Raw genomic sequence first — 22,804 nt, forward strand, 5'->3', positions numbered from 1 at the left:
CACAAAGATTGTTTGATGGATTTCTTTAATCCCCGAAAAGAGAATAAAACACACAGAGGACAGAATTTACATCGGAAATAATAAGAACATTCACAGTGAATCTAATAAGCAGACAGCAAATGACAGACCAACAAACATATAATCACTTCTTAACAAAACACACACTTCCACAACATGCAGCGTTTTCCCCCCCGGACGGCAGGAGTGGGTTGGATGTGTTGGAAAAAAAAATAATAATAAAACAAAAACACATTCTGTGCAGCTCAAACACTCCCTGTGATACAATTCTACAAGGACACTTGACCTGAATGATTTAAAGGAAAGGAGTGCTACAATGCAAAACAAAAAGCACAAGAAAGGAGGCGACAGGAATACCGTTGAAGAGAAAGCACTTTGAGAAATTGGCAGCTGAATTCACGAAGGAGTAAAACGCTTGACAGAGAATTGAAATCAGACAATTAGTAGTTCTTTAAGGAGCGGCTCCCGAGTCCGAGGGGAGGCAGTAAACGCCTCCCAAAACAGGAGGAATGAGGAGACTAAACTCCCGTCTTTGTGCGGCTCGCTTTAATTAGAAGCCAGCAGATTTTCAATTATTTTTATTATCAAATGACCTTCAGTTTGCTTGAACACTTGTTTCTTCTTCTTCTTGCTTTTCCCCCCCTGATTTACATTTAGACAGCAGATTTAAAAAAAATAAAAAAGGTAGAAAAAAGACCCCCATCAGTTTCAGGTTAGAGGAAGGATGGATCTAAACAAGTCGAGGCTGTGAATAAAAACAGGCAAAATTGAAATGGGAAAAATGAGTTAGATTCAAAACTAAGCAGTAGAAAATCCTGATTATAAGGAGGTTAACACCTGGGTTTCAGTATATTTAATATGGTTTGGGTTGAATTCTCAAAAAAAATATAAAATGAAATATAGATATTTTAATATTTCATCATCTTCCCCTAGCTGAAGAGCCAGAGACACTCACTGTTCTTGAGTCTTAAGCTCTGGTTTTAAAATTCAGGGTTCTGGGTCTCAGCCAAACAGTTTTTAGGCAACATACTGACCCCTGCACTGTCACTGATGTATTTTTAATTGCTTAGGACACCGCTGGGTAAATCTAATGTGTTTTAAAGGGGACGGAGTGTTAAAATATAGAGCAGTTTGTGTTATTCTCCATCTAGATGTGCAGAATCAGAGCTCAAATAAGACAAAATACACTGAATGAAGATGACTGGAAACAAAGGATTTGCTCTTGCATGAAACCTGATTGGATCCAAATCTACATTTACAAGCTATTTAAATTATATCTGAAGCTGTGAGTAATTATGTTTACCTTTTAAATATCTGATGCTATGTCAAATTATAAAACCATCCTTGATTTCATTATGTTTCTTTCTGATGAAGTAAAATATTTGATTGAATTTGTCCTGATCAACATTTGTTCTGAAAGTATTTGTTCATACTTCATTTCAGACTCAGAATTATTGTTCAGTAAATGCTTATAAAAATTAAATCTGAACAAATAGAGTAGTGAAAAAGTGTTTTGCCTAAACATATACGTATGTCTCAGTATCTGAAAGCCATATCCTCAGTTTACACATAAAAATATGCTTTATGTGTGATTAAACTAGAAAAAAACATGGATTTTGTATCATTTGAGATGTGTCCATGTTAGTTTGTGTTAGGATGCAAGACGTGGGCTGTATGCTCGGCTACTTTATTTCATGTTTACTCATCATTTGACCGTCTTGGGCTGAAAGTTTGGGGCTCTATAATCAGTCTATGTGTAACAAGGTTTTATTTTTAACAATACTGTAGATGTCAAGTTTGTCAAAATGTCTTTATTATTTGAATTCATTTTGTTTAGTCAACAAGTTGTTTCTCCAGACATTTATTGGTGTTCAGTTCTGTTGCGCTGCTCTTGGCAGTTGGTGGTTACCATAGCAACCAGTACCTGACAGCTCCTCCCCCATTTTTTCTGTTGCCGTTGGTAACGGAGGTATGTATTAGGATCAGCTCAGTGTTTTGTTAACAAATATTATATTGTAACATATATTTTATACAAATTTAATAATACATGAGTTTCATGAGTAATTTTGCTGTGTTTTATAAATGTTTTTAACTGTTATGTTAGCCATCTTTAAATTTATAACTTTTAAATGCCATTAACTGCTCACTGGGAGTTACTGCTTTGTAGTTTGTTTAGGGTTATTTATTCTATTTTATTTAATGCACAGGACTGATGGGAACCACCAACTGGATTTCCTCTTTTGTTAGAATAAATACAGTGAACCTGAATGTGTCCGTCATGAATCTACTGGAGCTGAGACAAACGAAGAAGTGTTAAATATAGTTTCCCCTAAGTAGAGGTGGGAGATATGGACTCAAAGTTTTATCACAATATTTTGTGGTATGTTATGATAATGAGAAAAGTGGCTATTTAATAACTATTACTGTATGGCTGTAACAGCATGATAGAGCAATTATAGCTCCCAAAACAAAAATACTGCTCTGAAAAATCTAATCCATGTGCAATACACTTCTTTAGGACACTAATGATCTGTATCACACAGTAACTGGATTTAATCATATTTTCAAAGATATTGATATTTACTGATGCTCTGATTGAAGAAATGGTGGGAAAAAAGCAAAATTAACAATCCCACTTATTTTTTTTTAAACATTTGAACATATCATTTGAACATATCGTGTTGACAATAAATCAGAATTCTGATCATGATAAGAAATGTATCACGATAAATGATATGATAAAGGCCCACTCAAGTTCTAAGTGGTTTTATATTTGATAGATAATTGCTAAATTAGTATTATTTCATTTAAAAAAAGTTTAAACTCCCCTACTTCAACATGTCAAAGTGAGATAATCTTCATCACTGCAGACAGAGTGTCTACATGGTGTAACATGAGGTTAAGGAATTTTGTTATATCATTTCTACAACTTGAAAAGAGCAGCAAGAAGCACAAAAGGTGAATAAAAAGAAGAAAACCGATGAGGAAGAAGTAAATTTGCCAATGACTGAAGGCAAACACAGAGGAAGGTGATTACTGAACAAAGGATCAGGCTAGGCTGATGAAGAGAGGAAACACAAAGATGAATGGTAACATAAATAAGCACAAAGAGCTAAACACCACAGTTAAATCCAGAGCATTACAACCAACCACATTACAGAAATCAGATACATTTAACTCAAAGTCCTACAAACTGTGATAGCGGCAGTCAGAGTTAGCTGGATATGACATTGTGTGGGCAGAAAGATAACGCTGAATCAGTATTTACTTAATAAATGTGTCTGTGTGGCAGCAGAATGTAAATATCTATTCAGTTCTCTGGTTAGTTGTTAACACAGCCCTGACTCTCCCTTTGAGTTTAGGAACCGTTTCACAAATAAAATGTCAGAGTTAGATGGATTCACAAACAGCTGAAGAGGAGTGAAAAGCAGCCAGAGCTCACAGAAAAACCTTCAGAAATCCTGTAGTCCACATGTGTCAAACTCAAGGCCCGCGGGCCAAATACGGCCCGCAGTAGCTTTTTATGTAGATATAAAATATTATGTTATCAATCAAATCAATGCAGGTTTTATCTGTTTACTGCCAGATTTTATCAATCAGTCCCTCCAGGTTCTTGAGAATGATCAAAATCAAAATACATACACATAATTGGGAGTTTATTGCAGATTTTTCTCAAAAACTGTCAAAATTTTTTTACTTTTACTAAACAGCTGCCTCAGCCTTAATTGATGTCAGATTACAGTCCATAGTCTAAACAGCAAGTAATAAAAGTTGCATTTACCGTCATAAATAAGAGCAAATATTTTCAAATTAGTGCCACAAACACTTGATTTTCATTATAAAAAAATCCTGGAGGGACTGAAATGATGTTCAATAATATTTAACTTTAAGAATTGATTGATATTTTAACAGTTTGTGATCAGGTTTTATCAAGACGTTCTGGCACAACCGGCCCTTTAAGAGCATTCGTGATCTTGATTTGGTCCAAAACGAAAATGAGTTGGACTCGACTGCTGTAGATGCACAAAGAGACTCTGAAGGATTACATGGAAGTGAAGCAAAGTAGAAATAATTGAGGCATCAATAACTTTGCAGACAACTGTATATAAAACTCTTTTAAAGGTTTTTAAATCTAACAAGTTTCAGAAAAGCTGTATGTATTTTTTGTCTAGTTTCAAATGAAAATATCTCAGTACACCTGTAAAAAGACAAAACTAACTTACAAGTAACTCTTGAATTTTGATTTTAAAAAATGCTACTTCCATTGTCAGATCTTTTTCAGTTATAACATGAGCAAAACATTGTTTTGAATATTTTCTAACTTGTTTTCAGAAGAGTAATTTAACAGAGTTGAAACATCTTTTATGCTGAAATAACACAGAAACCAACAGAAAATGTCAGGCTGACCTTTTTGTGCCATGCACTTTGCACAAAGCAAGATATATGATGTTAATTAGTGAATGTTAAAGGTCCTCGCTGTTTAATTTCATTTTTTATTTCGTTATCAGGTCACATTGCTACAATTTCCCTCTAATTTCTTTTGTCAAGACAAAACTTTAAGATCATTTTAAGGTAGTAAAATCTTCCCATTCTCCAAATTCAGTCCCATTTGAATTTATGTCTGTAATTGACTGATAATTCAATAAAACATATTCTTTCATGGGTTTTTGTACGTTTGCTGATCAGAAAATAAGCCACAATAAAAAAAAACTGCACACAAAATACAATAAAGGCAACTGTTATTAAAAGAAAAAAAATACAACAAAAGTCTTGGAGCAAATCTTGAACTGAAGTAATAAAAGTCCCGTTAAAGTCACATTAGATGAAGATAAAACAGCAGAACGTTCCCCACTGAGTGAAAAGCGGTTACAGTGTGTGCTGCAGTGGTAAGAGTGATGAAGAGCTGCCAGATGACGGTACAATCCCAGGCTGAGAGGGAAAATCCAGAGAAATGGTTGTTAATCTGGAAACATGCACGACTGCGAGGGCTGCACTGCAAAAACACAAAATCCTACCAAGTATTTTTGGTCTAATTTCTAGAGAAAACGTCTTAGGACATTTAAAATAAGACAAAACTAACTTGCTAATAACTTTTAGGCATCATATATGAGCTTGTTTTAAGTAAATAATTCCTTAATATTGATGAAAAAGTTCTAGTTCCACTGGCAGATTATTTTATTTACAACATGTTTCCCATGTTATACGTGACATAATCTGATCAATATGAATGAATTATTTACTTAAACAAACTTACATCTTGCTTAAAAGTTACTTGAAAGTTAGTTTTGACTTATTAGATATTTGCTAGTTTTTTTCTAGTAAGATATTTGCAATAGACCAAAAATTAGTGGTGCTGAAAAAAAAATCTGAATCAATTCAAAATGCTCAAAACTCGATTTTTAATCTGTTTCATTTTTTTTGTAAAATTATAGTTCAAAATATTTTTCGTAATAAATATATTTTCATAAAATTATTTTATTTTATGACATAGTTCATTTCATAAAATGATTTATGAAATCTCTGTAAGCAACTGTCCTTCATAAAAGGGTCTGGTTGTCGTAAAAAGAGAGAGAAAAGGGAAAACAACAAATCCTGCAAATGGAAACTAGTGAGCTTATTTATCATATGATTAACTGATTTATTGCTTGCTGTGACAGGACTATGTGTTTTAAATAAATGTATTTTCCTCTTGTCAGTCATAAAATTTAAAGAGAATCTAAAACATCTGAATTCTGCATTAAAAATCTCTTCTGAAACAAATCATGAGCCTAAAAACTGGAATTGAATCACCAGACTTTCACTTTCTCATCTCTACCAAAAGCAGTTGGTGAGATTTTGTGTTTTTTTTTTTTTTTGCAGTGCGGTTTCCCTCCGGAGCAGAACGAAGTCCTCAACTCGTTCAGGCTGCATTGTTCAGCAGAAACTCGACCCCCAGCTGCTGGTGAAGCCCAGCGGGGCGGGGCGGCGCTGGGAACGCTGACCCGGACCAACCCCCAAAAACCTTCGGTCCAGCTCAGGAATTTAAAACAGGACACTTTTACATTTTGCTGACGCAGGAATGCCACGCACCTGTAGCAACTACAAATACGCCACGATTTGCAGGTAAAACTATAATCACCATTCCAGTGAAAACTGAGCTAAAGCAAAGCTCCTCCTGAGCTTTTAGCCGCGTTAGCCTTCGTTTGCTTTATCTACTGCCAGTAGGCAGGAAGTTAATCTCTATGCATTTAGTTTCTGATAAACACTGGAATTTATTTGCCAAATTAAAACAATTACTTTAGCTTTAGCTTTGTGAGTTAAAGCTCATCTCTGCAGACTAATAAGGAGCATAAACCCACAAACAGATTAATGCATACAGCAGTTTTATGGAGCTCATCATTCGGTGCTTCTCCTGGAGAAATAAGCACAATTACTGAACGGATGAATCACTGGAGCAGCTGTGTTGTCTCTCAAGGACGGATGTTTCTAAAAGGCTGGATTTGAGTTAGAGCTTTTTAAGGTACAATACCTCTATAGCGAAATGTAACAGCTACTGACAGATTAATATGCCGAACCCCTTTATGTAACTTATAGCCGTAAATTCAACAGCTAAAACATATAATCAATAGTGGCTGTTTTACTGAGGTGTGCACAGTCTGAATGTTTGCTGTGCTATTAAACTTCATAGGGATTCCCTGCAGACAAACACGTTTGAAAACCTAGAGAAGGAATGGACTCGGCGTGGCCGATGTGGTGAAAAATGTCAGGATTTTCTACATAATAATGTCGATTTTAATACAGCTTCACGGATTATATGGGAAGGTTTAGAGCGTTTAGACCAAAAACATGCACTGGTGCCACTTTAGATCCAAATGATCTGCTGCTCAACTTAACGTTTACACTTGGTTGGGAAAATTATACAACTGTACATCTTTGAAAAGCAGAAGTAGAGCCTCCTGCACTGCCAACAAAATGCAGCAAGTGGTTTCTGGATGGTAAGTTTACATCAAAGCACTTATCTTTTCCAGTTGCCATTGTACAGTACATACAGTGGTAAAACCAGCTGACCAAATGTACTGGAGCTGAGCTTGTGTTGCTAGGCAACAGGGCTGGACTTGGCTGGGGTTGCTAGGTAACGGCGCAGTGCCTATAGAATCTGGATTTTGAAACACCAGAAAACAAACATATTGCCAAGAACTGGTAGGGTTCTTTTAAAACACTTGGACAGTTAAGACCAAATGGACATAAAACTAGCAAAAAGTGAATTTTACATAAGTTTTTGAAGGACAATTTGGATTACAGATGCTTCATAATTAATTGTAATTATTGTTTCTGTTTTTTTGTTCATTTACGTTGAATATTTAAAATGTCTTCTGGTGCTAAATGTTCATTAGAATTTAGAGTTAATTGATATTTGATCGTGTTTTCTTGCATTATTATGTCTCTAATGATTAAAAACACAACCCAAAGTTTTTTAGATTACCTCCTCAAACTGACAAATTCTGAAATATTCTGCATTTTGCAGAATATTTCTGTTTTGTTTGTTGATTTGTGAGTTTCTGTCTGCAGTATGAAAATCCTAATGCTACAAGTTCTTATACTTTAAAGTCTAATATTACCCACTTCTGTTATAAAAACAGATCAAATTCCTACAATGACTTTCTAAGCAGTGATAAAGATCATCTCCTGCGTTACGCGGTGCTGAATTTGTGTTTTTTATTGTGGCTCTGCAGGCTGTTATCTGTGGTTTAAAGGCAGCTGAAAGAAAGTCTTAAAGGAGTTTAATTACCGCGTCTGCTGAACACAACTTAACAGAACACATTTTGACTGAATGTGACTGAAGCTGCTGTTTGTTTGCGGGGAAACTCCACAGGGGTCCCTTTAACTTGAGGCACATTAACGCTGGTTTGTTTTCCAACAGGCTTTCAGCTCCATCTTAATGTTTTTATCCACGGCTGAGGAAGAAAATCCACTACATGCCTTTTTCTTTTTTAATAATCTATATCATTTGTTCGTTGAAGAGCAGATATCTCATACCTCGACCAAAACTTTATTACTGCGGTTCAATGTTTAGCTGCTTGTTTTTTTTCCTACATTTAGAGTTACGTTCACACAGGAGCCAAATGAAACCCGAATCTGATTTTTTCACAACTCCAATCTTTTCACCTGGAAAAAGATCCAATTTGTGAGACTTTAATATGTCAGATATACTAAATCAGATACGTATCTGATATGCGTCTGCAGTCACGGTTTATCCAACTTTTACGTCATCGACGTGAGACGTGAGTCACAATTCGGCACCAGAAGAAGCCAAACGCGGTAAATCCGGATGTGAACGGTGGCTGAAGCAAAAAGAGCCGACACTTCCTTCTTCTTGTTATGATCTTGTAATAATACTGTTGGCGCTGATTGCTTAACAACTTATCGATCCAAAAACGTCCATTTTTACTTCTGTAAACATTGCGCTGCAGTGAGACGTCTAAGTGGAGATAAACATCATCCCGTGTCCATTATTTAAACAAAAACAGCTGGGAAAAAATGTATATTGTGAAAGAGTTCGATATTTTTTTCACTTCTTTCAGAAAGTGAAACTCATCACAAACTTTAGTTGATTTGTCTAGATCACGTGTCAAACTTAAGGCCCGTGGGCCAAATCCGGGCCACCATAGCTTTTTATGTGACCCTCTAGATTCTTGACTAAACACTAAGTGAGCTTAAAAATATCATGTTATCAATCAAATCACTGCAGTTTTTATGTTTACTACCAAATTATATCAATCAGTCCCTCCAGTTTCTTGAGAATTATCGTGGAAATTCACGCAACGTCAACAATCACTGCACATTTTTGTGCTGATAATAGGGAGTTTATTCCAGATTTTTCTCAAAAACTGTCAAAAACTTTCTTACTTGTACTAAATAGCTGCCTCAGCCTTAATTGATGTCAGATTATAGTCCATGATTTATACAGCGAGTAATAAGAAGTCGCATTTATTGTCATAAATAAGCGCAAATATTTCCAAATTAGCACTGATTTTTATTGCAAAAAAATCACAAAATCCTGGGGGAACTGAAAAGATGTTCAATGATATTTAATTTTAAGGATTTATTCATATTTTAACAGTTTGTGAACAGGTTTTATCAATACATTCTGGCACAACTGGCCCTTTAAGAAGGGAAATGAGTTCGACTCCCCTAATTTAGAAAGTCAGGTTTGTTTGGGGAAATGTGACCACGAAATCAAACTCGGCAACCTCTGGTCCGCCCAAAAGCCTCAGTCTCGGTTCGATTAAAGTGAAGTATGGTGCCATTTGAATGCATCTGTGAACACCAAGCAGACTGGAGAACGCTCTAAAAGCAGGAAGTGGACTACAGCGCAGGGCATTCTGGGTAAATTCTACTAAAACAAACGCAAGAGTCTAACGATACAGAGAGAAATGACAAGAGAGAAATCGTACCACCACTAAAATCTGACGTCACTCCATTTTTGTTTATATTTCGTGACAAAGGAAGTTGCACTCAGTGTCGTCTTCTGAGGTTTTTGTATTTTTTACTTCAGTGGTTATTGGTGTAGCGCCCCCACAGGCGAGGAGGGGAACAGGTTTTTCAATCATTTTGATTGTTGGAGTGTGAAAGCGAGCCACAGCATCTGAAAATGTAACAAATGTTGCAATTTTGGGCTCCAGTCTGACCGAATCTACCAGACTATCAGGTGTGAACACTCCCTTTGAGTATTTCAGCCTGTAGTTCTTGCAGTTTTGATGATTATGGTTTAAAAAAGCCGTAAAAAGCAGTGTACTTGTGTACTAAATTGTGTCACTTTTGGTCCTTATTCGCTAAGCATTATACATTATTTTAGTGATTTTGTCCAGCAGCTCTAAATGCACATTTTGTTCCAAACTTTTAGCCCAGTTTTCACATGTTACTACAGCCGACCTGCAAACCACGACAATCCTGTCTGCTTACGCTGCAGCAAGTATCTCACTGTTTGCCTAAACTAGAAGTCTTTGACACTTTTCAGTTGTCATCGCTGGTCCCACAGGCCCCAGCAGAGACCCACTGGTTGTTCCTCACCGTCCTGTAACAGATGCGATGAGACGTTACTGAGCGAGAGACGAGCGCGCTGCACCCATGACAAACGGGATAAAGACCACACGGCAATGTGTTACACAAAGAGGCACAAAGCTGGATGAGAAGATGAGAGGAAGAGAGCAAATGCATCTTCTTCTTTGTCTATACAATGAACTGCAAAGTATATTGCAGGCACGAAATGATAATGGGATACAATTAACTTCAAATGGTTTCACTGCACACATAAATCTCCTCCTCTGTAGGGGCCCAAACTGCTTCCAGAGAGATGGACTCTCTAATTGCACCTCGCTCTCTGTGCTGTGCTGCTTACATTGTCACTGGCACAGTAAATCAGCAAACCCTCCAGAGACTAAAACCAAAGCCACAATGAAATTTAGCTTCTCTGGATTAAAGCACGAAAAAGGAGCCGACATCTTCAGGTTGAAACACAACGAAGCCGATTTACATCACCAGTTTTACCTACAACCTGATTTTTGATCGCTTTGTGAGACAATCTTGTTTGCTGAAGATTTTTTTAAACGGATCGATGCAAATTGAAGCTGACAGAGCATCTGCCTTCAGTAGATGAAAGCCTGAACGAAGCTTGTTACAGATTAATTACAACCTGACAGGAGGCGAAACAGCAGAGAAGCTGACGAGACGTCCAAGCCGACACAAATCGTCCGGTTGGAGTTCTTCCCCCCCAAATCCAAAACGAGTTAACACCAGATAACGTCTTTTCCTCTCAAGGCGTTCTTTGCTGGACTCACAGAGCCACAAATGTTTGGTTCTGCCAGTGCAGAGCAGGGAGCGTTCCACATTCGTCTGCTGAAAACGTACAATCCAAGAAGCCAAAGGTATGAAAGATGCACGTCCACGTTTAGTCTTCAGATTTCACCTAATTCTGAAGAACCAAATGGGAGCAAAATGACAGAAATGGGGAGAAATCTGAAAACCGATGTGTGTGTTTGTTGTAGTGCGGGTTTTCTCGTGCTCATTGGGGTCGGCCGGGGTCACGACAGCTGCCACGTAGGGTTGAAGAACTTGATGGAGTGGCTCTTGGCCCACTTGGCGAAAACTGACTTCTCTGTGATGAAGCGGTGTCCGCCGTAGGGGGCGCTCTCGTGCAGATGGTACTCTGCACACTCGTCCCGGCTGCCCGCCTCGTAGTAGTGGTAGGGAACCTGCCTGTAGCCCTCAGTCCTAAAGGAGGAGGAGAGAAACGTTATCAGACTAAATCTGTCTCTACGGAGGAGGAAGAGAAGCTTGAATTAGGTGATAAAACCTTTTATTTTGAAGGAAGAGTTCGTCCAGTAATCAATATAGTTGGACGGTTAAGTCTTGCAAAAACATTCACACAACTAAAACTTTTCACATTTAATTTTGTTCTATTTAGTGGTGAGATTTGATTAAAATTTAATTACAGGGTTTGTATTTAAATGCTCCAATTCTAACGTTAGCATTGGGGACGACTGTTAGCTGCTGCAACATGATTAGCATTGAGATGATACTTCAGGCTAGAATAGCTTCACTGAGAGGCTAACTCTGATTAGCACAACTTGAACACATTTATAGTTTTTCTAGGGTTCCTTCACATCGTTTTTCTTTTTTTTTTAAGAAAAAAATTTACCTCAAATGGACCAAAAGACGCGGTTTTGTCATCTATGGCTGATTTTTTCAAACGACGACGCTTGTGCGTCACATTTACAGATGTACCAGAAACACAACACGAAGGTTCCTACTCTGGACTTTTGTATGGAAAAAAACAAAAATGTGTTTAATTGCTTTAAGATATTGATGTAATTAATTAATAAAAATGAACAGATTAAAGTTCCAACCCTTAATTCATTGATATTTCAAAACTAAGTAGAGTTTAACACCTCTATGCTCCCGTTTTACCAAATTTGTTTTTGTAAAACAGCTCAAGCTGAGTCAGATTGGATGAATGGACAATGAATGGACACTGGGATTTAAAAAGGACTTTGACTGGGCCAATGCAACATGAATGGTCTTTGTAAAAAAATAAAAAATGAAATTAAAAATGAGTGAATTTTACATTTAAAAGGTTCTGGACTTAATAAAGACATAGTAATTTATGGCAGATGGCTTGAAATTTTCCACAGCTGAATCTTAGCAGGATGAAATTTTCCTCAATAATAAAACTACCAATTAAAATTACGCCTGATTTCAGAGTGAATGCCAGGATTTTGTCTCAGCGGAGCCTCACTTTGGGCAGGCGGCCAGCATCGATGCTTCTGAATGACCCGTTACCGTCTTCAGTCGGGATGAACCGATACATTCAATCAGCAGCCGAGTGTTCTCTCTGAGCACTTATCCGTTTCCAAACACTTTCCTGCAACAGCAGCTTCCCATTGGTTGTGTGCAACACACCGCGTGGGGAGTCAGGTTTCCCTGTCCTGCAGCTCCGGGATGAACTGCAGCTGCATCTGAGAGCGAAGGGTTTGTCAGCCAAAATCTAACAAATGCTGTTCAATCGGAGCGAATCCCAACGAGTTAAAAGCTTCTCAGAGAATAAAACACGGTTAAATCCCAACAACAGGGTTTCAACCATCTGTGTTTTTATTTTAACAAGAACTATACCGATACTGTGCAGACGTTTTAGACTATGTTTTATTATATTCAAGCTGCTATTTGTTTTTTGATCATTTAGTATTCTCTGGTTCCTCAGGTTTTTCTAAAGTTTTAAAAACTATTTAGGACTGGGCAATTAAAAACAACGATACTGATAACACGATATGCAGTAAGTCAGATTGTCTGTTCTGATTGTTTTAGGAACAGTAGAAAACTCATTTATACAGAACGACTTTTAACTAGTTTAAAATCATCTTCTCTGTTTTCTGTCTTTATTTTGTTTTATGTTGTTATTTGTATTTTTAACATTTCTTTCCCCTGGTAAAGCACTTTGTGTTTTTCTGTATAAATAAAACGGACTCACTTACTATCTTTAATGTTTCCTGGTGCTATTAAATAAGATTTGAAGATTTTATAAGGTTAGTTTTGATTTCAAGATTTATTTTCAAAAACTAAACATGTCGACTTTCTGATATGCGTATCGATTAAAAACATTTTGAGGTGTCAAATGTTTGGGCTGATATTATTTTAAAGATATTCATAAATGTTTCCAGAGGTCATCAAAGGTCAAGCAGCCAGTCCAAATTTACAAAATCAGATGAAATATGGAGACAATCAGCTGTGGAAGCAAATTGTTTCCATTTGTGCTGTTACAATTTTTAAGATTTAATTTTTTAAAAAGTTTCCAGAGGTCATCAGAAATCAACCTGCCTCCCCCTCATGTTAACAAAATCAAATAAAATTGTTAATTAACTGCACTATGTTTGTGCATCTAAAACATTTGTAGCACATTGACTGACACCATATTTTGTAATAATTATTTTTAATATCTTTAAAATGACAACAGCACAAACGCTTTACACCAGTTTTGTATAATTTGAAGATGGCGGGGGTCCAACTTCACTCAGGTATATTTCTGTCATCTAGTCGCTCTAGGCGATTAAACCGTTTAATATTACAATTATATCCATGTTTATGCATAATGTTTATATCCATAAACATATATATCATGGATATATAAACATTGTATCCATAATGTTTATTTGCAGATGCTAATTGTTTAAAAAACTGAGTTTTTATGTGCAATTTATACCCAGCAAGAGAATACAGTTGAGTTTTTAACTCAGAGCTGCATAAACTCCTGTTGGGATGAAAAATGATGTCTCAGGTAAGTGAGTGAAGCAACAACACTAATGTAAACCGTGGCATATCGATGAAATGTAGCATGTTAGCTGGAGGGCATTGAATTATAAAATAATCAGCAGAGTAAATCTGAAACATGCAGCAAATGTCTCACTTCAGAGTAAAGAAAGTTATTGTGTTTTGTCCTAAATTCCCTGTTTATAGTGTTCATTAAAAGGAATATGAACTCAACCACACAAAAGCAAGAGCACAACGCAGCGCATCGGGTTCAGTGTGTCCTCTGGTGTCTGTTTTTAATGGCGTCTGACAGCTTTATGAGCGGATGACTTGTGTAACAACTGCATTGGGAGGATGAACGAGACAGAAGAGAAACAGTCGTAACAGCAGCAGCGACTGTGGCCGTCTGCCAGGTCCCTGTAACACACAACCGCTTCTCCTCTGTCACACAGCGGGGCGCCGGGTTTAACGAATAAATTCAGTTTCACCAGAGCTGGAGAAAATACTCAAACCCTACACGAGTGCTGGACAGTGACAATAGTCACATGATCAATATAAACAGATGGGATCGCACTCATCTAGGCAACATTGTAGCAGGACCGCTAAAGCATGCTAAACCAAACATTAGCTTCGCTATCAGCGCGCTGGCGGAAGTGGGCCCACCAGTGTTGATTAGAAGCCATTGGAAACCTGTATCAGCATTGCGGCTGGACAATAAATCAATAACAATATGTATTGAGATAGAAATGTGATGAATATCAATACATCTGAAATATTATCCAATAATTTCACTGAACTCCAATCCAGAACCGCACAGCATTCTGGGAAATGCAGAGGAAAGGCTTTAACGGTTGAACCAAAATTGGTGGAATCAACTGACTCACTAACCCTTTGGTTACCTAGCAACTCACTCTTTGGTTACCTAGCAATGACCTGTTGAGTAACTCGAGCAGCACCAGTTAAAGGTTTCCTTGTAACTTCTTTAAAAAAAACAAAACAACATGGAGTGAAAATTGTTTGGAAAACAAGAAAGGTCACGTGAGCAGTTTGGCATCATGTCAGATATTTAAAACAAAAAATATTTAATTATTCAACAAATATGAAATGCTTGTGTTGTGAGATTTTCAGCCATATTTTCCCAGCCTTACACGGCACGTAAGTAAAGGTCCAAATAAACAGACAAAACTCTACTCCAGTAGCCTGGTTACACATTTAGCTGGATGATAAACCGTCCCAGAAATAATTCAAATAAACAATAATATTGTGGTTTTGAGTAATATAATGATAATAATGGCATAATGATGCAAGAACACATTCTCAAAGATCAATAAACTTTAAATTCTAATGAACATTTAACACTGGGACTGGGAGACATTTTTAAAAACAACAACAACAGAAACAACAAATAAAATGAATCATGAAGTCTGTAAACAAAACTGTCCTTCAAAAAAAAGACTGAAGACTTTTGTTGAGATTTTGGTACAAGAGGAAAACAATAAATCACGCAAGTGGAAATTGAGCCTGTTTTAATGTATCATGTGATCAATTGATTATTTATTGCTTATTGCGACAGGCCTAAGTACAGGTACATTAAAAATATACTTCAGTATTCGAAGTACTTGTACTTTGCTCCATCCTGCCACTGATTTCACCATCTCTGCAGCATCGGCTCTAAATCTGAAAACCTTGAACCGCTTCATGCAAACATGCAAGTTGTCAGTTCGGAAAACTTGTAAAAACACAACATCTGCAGGCGTCAGTGAGGACGGGGGGGAAATAAACGATGCACAGGCAGAGAGGGGGAGAAGTATCCAGTAACTGCCTCGCTAAATCATCAAATCTCCTCTGTGCCGGTTGAATTACGCGCGCCTCTCTGCCATGTGTCTGCAGCTCTTATCTCGGCTCCCGCTGCGCACCGGGGAACGTACGGAGGATGAAAAGCTGGATTTCCAGCATGCATTTGGGAAGCGTGTTTGATTCGGGGGGGGGGGGGATAGAGGAGGTTCAGGTGGATGATGAGTTCATCGAGAATGCGACGCATTTAGAGAGAGAGTAAGAAAGAGAGCAGCCGAACCCAGAGCGGCGTGTTTGTCATCCCTCCTACGGCCTCGCAGCCCGACGGTAATCACTCAGCCAGCATTCAGGGGAAAGACGACAGGAGAGACTCAAAGCAGAAGGGACAGCAAGAAACACAAGGCAGGCAGAGATAGGCCCAGTGACGCCACAGAAAAATCCAGTATGGATGCCAGAAAGGAAATCTAACCATTAAATCCAACAGCTTGGCTTCGAAATGGACGGTGGTGGGATGTAGCGAGGTATTTATTTATTTCAAACAGGGTTTTAAAAACAAGAAAATAAGCAGAGAAAACATGTGCATACAAAATAATTAGCTTATTGCTACTTTTCTGTCTGAAAAAGAGGAGGAAGACATGAACACTTTTTAATCCTCCCTGTTATCTCAAGTTAAAGAAATATATCACTTACTGACGCACTAATGATCAAAAATGTTCAGTTAAAACCATGTTATTGATCTCTACCGCTGTGTGGAAAATGTCCAGATATAAACAGCAACATGCAGAGGGTCCATGTTTGAATGTATTTGTTTGTATTTGAAGTACTTTTACTTTCAATACTTTAAGTATTTTAAAAGGAAGTTAAGAGAAAATAGTACTTTAACTTGTACTAAACCATAATTTGTGTTTCTCCACTGCTGGAAATGAAACGGTGTGCAGTTAAAGATGTGAATGAACATATTTAATTTATGAGATTTATGAAATCTGATGTTTTTATTTCCATGTCTTACTTGCAGTAGGTGTCGTTTATCATGCCGTAGATGTGGATCTCTTTGCACATGTCCATGGCCAGGATGAGTGTGAACCAGCCGGTGCTCAGGTACGAGCCGGACTGAATCCTGCAAACGCAGACAAAATAAAATAAAAATCTTGGTCAGAATAATATCCATCACAATTCAAATATTAATCATTTGCAATCACGGGCTGCACAGTGGCGCAGTTGGTAGAGCTGTTGCCTTGCAGCCAGAAGGTTCTGGGTTCGATTCCCGGCCCTTTCTGCATGGAGTTTGCATGTTCTCCCTGTGCATGCGTGGGTTTTCTCCTGGTACTCCGGTTTCCTCCCACAGTCCAAAAACATGACTGTCAGGTTAATTGGCCTCTCCAAGTTGTCCCTAGGTGTGAGTGTGTGTGCATGGTTGTGTGTCTCTGTGTTGCCCTGCAACAGACTGGCGACCTGTCCAGGGTGACCCCGCCTCTCGCCCGGAACGTTAGCTGGAGAGGCACCAGCAACCCTCCCGACCCCACGAAGGGGTAAGGGTGTAAGAAACTGGATGGATGGATGGATGGATGATTTGCAATCGCAGAGTTTCATTAATGCTGTTCCAGTGACCTTTGCACCTTTTGCTGATGCATTACAGCTCAACCGAGTCGTTAAATTATTCCAACAAATGCTTCCTCTGAGAGCTCATCCTCAGCTCGCATGTAAATGTGAATGTAACGGTAATAGCAGGTCAGCAGAAACACCATCGTCTCCTTCAACAGATGCCCAGTTCAATGTGATTTTTAATTTAACACTCAAGTTTTGGATCTTTTACACTTGACTGGAGATGATAAAAAAAAAAAAAAGCTGCTGAAAAGCTGAGCAACAACAGGCAGCTCTTCAATTATTCAAGCACCTGGTGGGCAAATCAATACCAACATGTATAATCTTTTGATGAGCCCCAGACTATTAGTGTTTGATTTGTGGATGTTCAAAGTTAAGACATGTCAGCTTTGATCATTTTTATCCAACAACACGGAGTTGGAGTTTCATCTTGGCTGGAGGTTGAGAAGAAAGTCTGAGTCTGCAGGTCAGACCGGGCAGGGGGCCACAGACTCCCTGAGGCCACTCAGCAAGCCAAAGTATGCTGAAAACAAAAATATATGAAGATATGTTTAATATGTATTTTACCTGAAAACCACCTGTGGCCGTCTGGACTCTCCAGAGACACAACAGACTGAAAACCTAGGCTATTATTTCATAAAAGAAAGAAGAAACAAATCTACACCAGGGTCCAAAATTCATGACTTTGGTTTGATTGAGCTCTCTACCAATAAATATATGTATTTATATAGAGCCATTATATAGATTTATGATGTTTATTTCCCTTCTCACCCTCCGATGGTGATCTCTCTCGTCCTCTGAGCTCGGGTCCTCTACCAGAGGCCTGGGAGCTTGAGGGTCCTCCAGTATCTTGGCTGTGCCTAGAACTGCACATTTCTGGACTGAGATGTCTGATGTTGTTCCTGGGATCTGTTTGAGCCACTGCTCCAGTTTGGGGGTGACTGCCCCGAGGGCCCCGATGACCACAGGCACCACTGTGGTCTTCACCTTCCAGGTCTTTTCCAGTTCCTCCCTGAGGCCCTGGTATTTCTCCAATTTCTCATGCTCCTTTTTCCTGATGTTGTAGTCACTTGGTATTGCTACATCCACCACAACGGCTTTCCTCTGTTCTTTATCCACCACCACAATGTCCGGTTGGTTCTCCATTTGGGGATGTTCCCCACTTTGATCTCGGGGCTTCCAGTCCATATTCTGCACAGATGTTCCTGTACACTATGCCCACCACTTGGTTATGTCGTTCCATGTACGCTTTCCTATATATATATATATTAGAAATGTGCCGATCAGGTTTTTCCTGCCGATACCGATACCGATCACCCATGAGGGCCGATCACCGATTCCGATCACATAATAATTATTATTATTTTTTTATCATAAACACTACCGGTTACATTATGTGGAAAAAGGAACCATGAATTCACCTTAATTTAGACAAAAACTTGTTTTTAATAACTTTTTCCAAGAAGAAAACTAAACAAAACAGGCATTGTGCAAATTGTACTATCAATAATACTATCTTTAACAGACTGATAACATATGAAGGCAACACGCAAACTTCCCCATTCACTCAGTGCGTTATAGTTCCACATCGCTTAGGATTTTTTGCTGCGCGTTTGCGCAGAGTGAAGGAAAGAGGAGACCAGCTGCACAGGCAGGCTGCGAAATGAGAAGCAGGTGATCGGTATCGGCAACAAGAGCCAATGATCGCCGATCACCGATCATACCCTTTTTCACGAAAATCGGCCGATTATGATCGGTGACCGATCGAACATCTGTGCACTGAACCACATTGAAAACCCCCTCATGGTTTCTCTGCCAAATATTGATCTCTGAACTCTTCCTGAGTTAAAACATCAGTGTTGTTGTTTATAAATTAACATTAACTTGTTTTCTTTGCTTTATTTGAGGTCTGAAAGCTCTGCATCTTTTTAGTTATTTTGACCATTTCTCATTTTCTGCAAATAAACACTAAATTTTTGCTTTGAATTTCAGAGACATGTTGTCAGTGGTTCATAGAATAAAATAAAAATGTTCATTTTACTCAAACATAAACCTATAAAAAGTAAAATCAGAGAAACTGATCATTTTAAATTGTCTCTTAATTTTATCTAGAGCTGTAAATATTGAACTTTATCCAACTGAAAGTTTTAAATTAGAGCTTCATAATTTATCTGGAATTAAATATTCTATGACACATGTGTCAAACTTAAGGTTCATGGGCCACATCTGGTCCGCCACAGCTTTTTATGTGTCCCTCTATGTTAGACTAAATACCAAGAGTTCTTAAATATCATGTTATCAATTAAATTAATACGCTTTTTATCCGTTTACTGCCAAATTATATCAATCAGTCCTTCCAGTTTCTTGAGAATTATTGTGGAAATTCACACAAAATCAACAAATTTCTGCACTTTTTTGCACTAATAATTGGAAATTTATTGCATTTTTCTCAACAATTGTCATAAACTTTACTTGTCCTAAACAGCTGCCTCAGCCTTAATTGATGTCAGATTAGAATCCAGGATCTATACAGCAAGTAATAAAAAGTCGCATTTATTGCCATAAATAAGCGCAAATATTTCCAAATTAGTTCCACAAACACTTTGATTTTTATAGCAAAAAATGACAAAAAGAATCACAGAATCCTGAAGGAACTGAAAAGTTGTTCAGTATTATTTCATTTTAAGAATTTGTTGATATTTTAACAGTTTGTGATCAGGTTTTATCAACACATTCGGGCACAACTGGAGATTTAAGAGCGTTCATGATCTTGATTTGGCCCAAAACGAAAATGAGTTTGACTCGCCTGTTCTATGGGAAACAACTGGACTAAACTTAGAGAAAGTGTTCGGCGAACACCATTAACATGAAAACGACCTCCAACCAGACAAATAACTGACTTTTCTTCCCAGACCTCAAGCCGAGCAGAAGCATCACTCGGCTTTCTCTGCAAATGCTTAAAAACAGTTTGCAAACACCAGGCTCATTAAATGCAGCCAAGTCAAACAGGAACACAGGAGAGAGATTTCCATTATGTTTGTTTTACAGTGCTTATAGCTCTGAAAGAGACGCAGGCTCAAAGTAAATAAGTTTAGAAATAAACCCATTTTGGGGCGTTGTAATGATGGTGTCTCCAGCCTCACGCTGCTCAGTAATGATGCCTCTGCTCTGAACTCCACTGCGCAAATAATGGGAACAACAGTTCACCTCTGTGTCTTTCACGCCCAAACTGAAGAGGACTGAGACACTGAGAAGCTGTTCGGTGCATTTTTTCCCGTTTCGAAACGAGCGATTAACATCGGCGTCGAGCCAAAAAGACTCCTGCTAACTCTGGAGGAGCTGCAGAGATCCTCAGCTCAGGCAGGATGATGTCAGGAAAACGTCATTCAGCTGAAAATGCGATCATAAAATATGATGCATAAATAAAAAGCGTCACTGGGTTCGTAGCAAATCCAGCCACTTGGTTAAAAAGAAACAAATGTATCCGATTTTTCTCAACAAAGAGACGCCACTCTGCTGGTGTGAAGTCGTTTGTGATACTGAAGTTTGCTGTGATTTTTAAACTGCTGTGGTTTTTACCTCAGATCTATGTCCAGGTGTTTGACAGGCTGTAGGAGCCGCAGACATTTTGACCTGAGGCCCAGATTAAAACTCTACGGCTTGCTTTCTGACATGGAAGCTGCAAATTTGGACTTTCTCAAAAACAATCAGGTAAGTCTAACAAAGAAACGCTCACCGTTCCCTTTATTTATTTATTTATTTATTTATTTACTTTTTTAATAAAAAGAGTACCATCTCCATATTCTGCTACTATTAATCCTCCGTGTGACACTTTAGCATCTTGGGATGATTCTCACTCACTCTTGGAAACTTTAAACATCGATTTGAGAAGTGCAGAAAGGAAAAAAAAAACATTACAAGAGAGAATTAAGAGACCACTTAAAATGATCAGTTTATCTGATTTTACTCTCTATACACAACAAATTCTGCAGAGTTAAATCAACACTATGCCGAGTCTATGTGGTCCTTATCAGAATTAGTGTTAATTTAACTCTTTTCAGAATTATTTCAACAAGAAATGAATTCATTTTAACGCTTGAAAAAGTTTGAACTACTCGAACTATTTTTGAAATAACTCTAGGAGTTAAATTAACACCAACTCTGACGAGGACCACATAGACTCAGCATAGTGTTGATTTAACTCTGCAGAATTTATTGTGTAGTTTGTTTGAGTAAAATGAACCTTGTTCTTTTATCCCATGAACTACAGACATGTTTCCGAAATTCCAAGCAAAAATTTAGTATTTATTTGCAGAAAATGATGAAAAAAATGCAGAGCTTTCAGACCTAAAACAATAAAAAGAAAACAAGTTAATATTCATTTAGAAACAACAACAACACTAATGTTTTAACTCAGGAAGAGTTCAGAAATCAATATTTGGTGGAAAAACCATGAGGAGTTTTTCCATTTTTTCCAGAGCTTCATAAAACACTATTCATTTTTAAACAATTTCTGTGTGATATGGATAAAAACCGTCTGGAGAAACTGCGAATAAATAATGAGGAACCACCGTGTTAGTCAGAGATACCGATCCAATCCAGAAATGCAAGCAAGAGGAATCAATTTAGAAACCAATCAGCTGCTAACTTTCAGCTGCATTATTCAAAATGTTTGGATTTTGAGCCCGACAAACTCCTTCAAACACTGATGCACACAAACATGCAGGAGGTTGTTGGGGAGGAGAAATTACAAAAAAAGAAGAAAAAAAAAGAGAAGCAATTTGTCGTAATAAAAGGGTGGAATAGCGCGGAAGGGAAATGGGACATCATCACCAATACGCGGCTCGGCAGCTCTCAGCCGTCGGAGCTGTCAACACATCACCATCACCATCACCCTGCATTATTCATTAGCAGTTTGCCACTTCGGCAGCAGACAAACAGGCCAGCACGCAAACACGGGCCGGCACACGCACCACGTCCCCGACGGAGAGCTGGATGCTCCGGAATAAACGAAGGAGGAGGAGGAGGAGGGATCTGCTGCACTGATAACTAACATTTCAAAGCTCGACGGCTGCTGGTTGCGGAGGCCCAGAGCGGCTGATGGCATTCGAGGCCCGAAACAGGCAGCAGTGTTTACCTGTGACGGCTTTAATGGGACAACTTTGCGGAGAGGCGGCTGTTATTGTGTGGTCAATTTAAAAGGGAAGATAAGGCAGGCTGTGAAGCCGCTTCGGCAGGCGACAAATAACATCCACAGCCCGGGGACACGGAGAATGCAATTTGGCTGTTTTGTTACAGCAGAAGAATCTCCTTTTACTCAAAGGCGGCAGACAAAACGTGTCATAAGGTCCGACTCGACGGCGCTTTGCTTTTAAGAGAATCCCTTTTAGTCTCCACTGAACCTCTCGTCTTGCAAAGTGAAATAAACAGCGCTTGGGCGAAAACAGAGCAGGAAAGAAAGGGCATAAAGAAACTTTCTTTCAAAGACCGAGGAGAGGTGAGGTGGGAGTTATTGGAACAGGCAGGATCGAAACAAGCTGCAGCTCCTGGAGCTTTACGTCTGGAGAACGAGGAGCTAAGCCGGCGTGGAGAACTGCCCGGGATGCGCCAG

The 22,804-nt window shown here is 38.4% G+C and overlaps 1 protein-coding gene and 1 long non-coding RNA gene across 2 annotated transcripts in view; one reads left to right on the forward strand and one right to left on the reverse strand.

Annotated features, from left to right (window-relative positions):
* The window catches only part of LOC103479929 (uncharacterized), a 24,614-nt gene extending 18,652 nt beyond the window's left edge, over positions 1-5,962 (forward strand). Inside the window, exon 4 of the long non-coding RNA XR_014084166.1 lies at positions 5,878-5,962. This is a non-coding gene — a long non-coding RNA (uncharacterized LOC103479929). The remainder of the gene's footprint in view (positions 1-5,877) is intronic.
* The window catches only part of st6galnac3 (ST6 (alpha-N-acetyl-neuraminyl-2,3-beta-galactosyl-1,3)-N-acetylgalactosaminide alpha-2,6-sialyltransferase 3), a 114,010-nt gene continuing 91,214 nt past the window's right edge, over positions 9-22,804 (reverse strand). Inside the window, exons 4-5 of the mRNA XM_081597902.1 lie at positions 16,601-16,708; positions 9-11,268 (exon numbers count right to left, since the gene is read on the reverse strand). Of these exons, the coding sequence (XP_081454028.1) occupies positions 11,079-11,268; positions 16,601-16,708 (298 nt within the window). The 3' untranslated portion in view covers positions 9-11,078. The remainder of the gene's footprint in view (positions 11,269-16,600; positions 16,709-22,804) is intronic.

The sequence above is a fragment of the Poecilia reticulata genome, chromosome 17, assembly GCF_904066995.2.
Source record: "Poecilia reticulata chromosome 17, P_reticulata-male-v2, whole genome shotgun sequence".
NCBI lineage: Eukaryota > Metazoa > Chordata > Actinopteri > Cyprinodontiformes > Poeciliidae > Poecilia > Poecilia reticulata.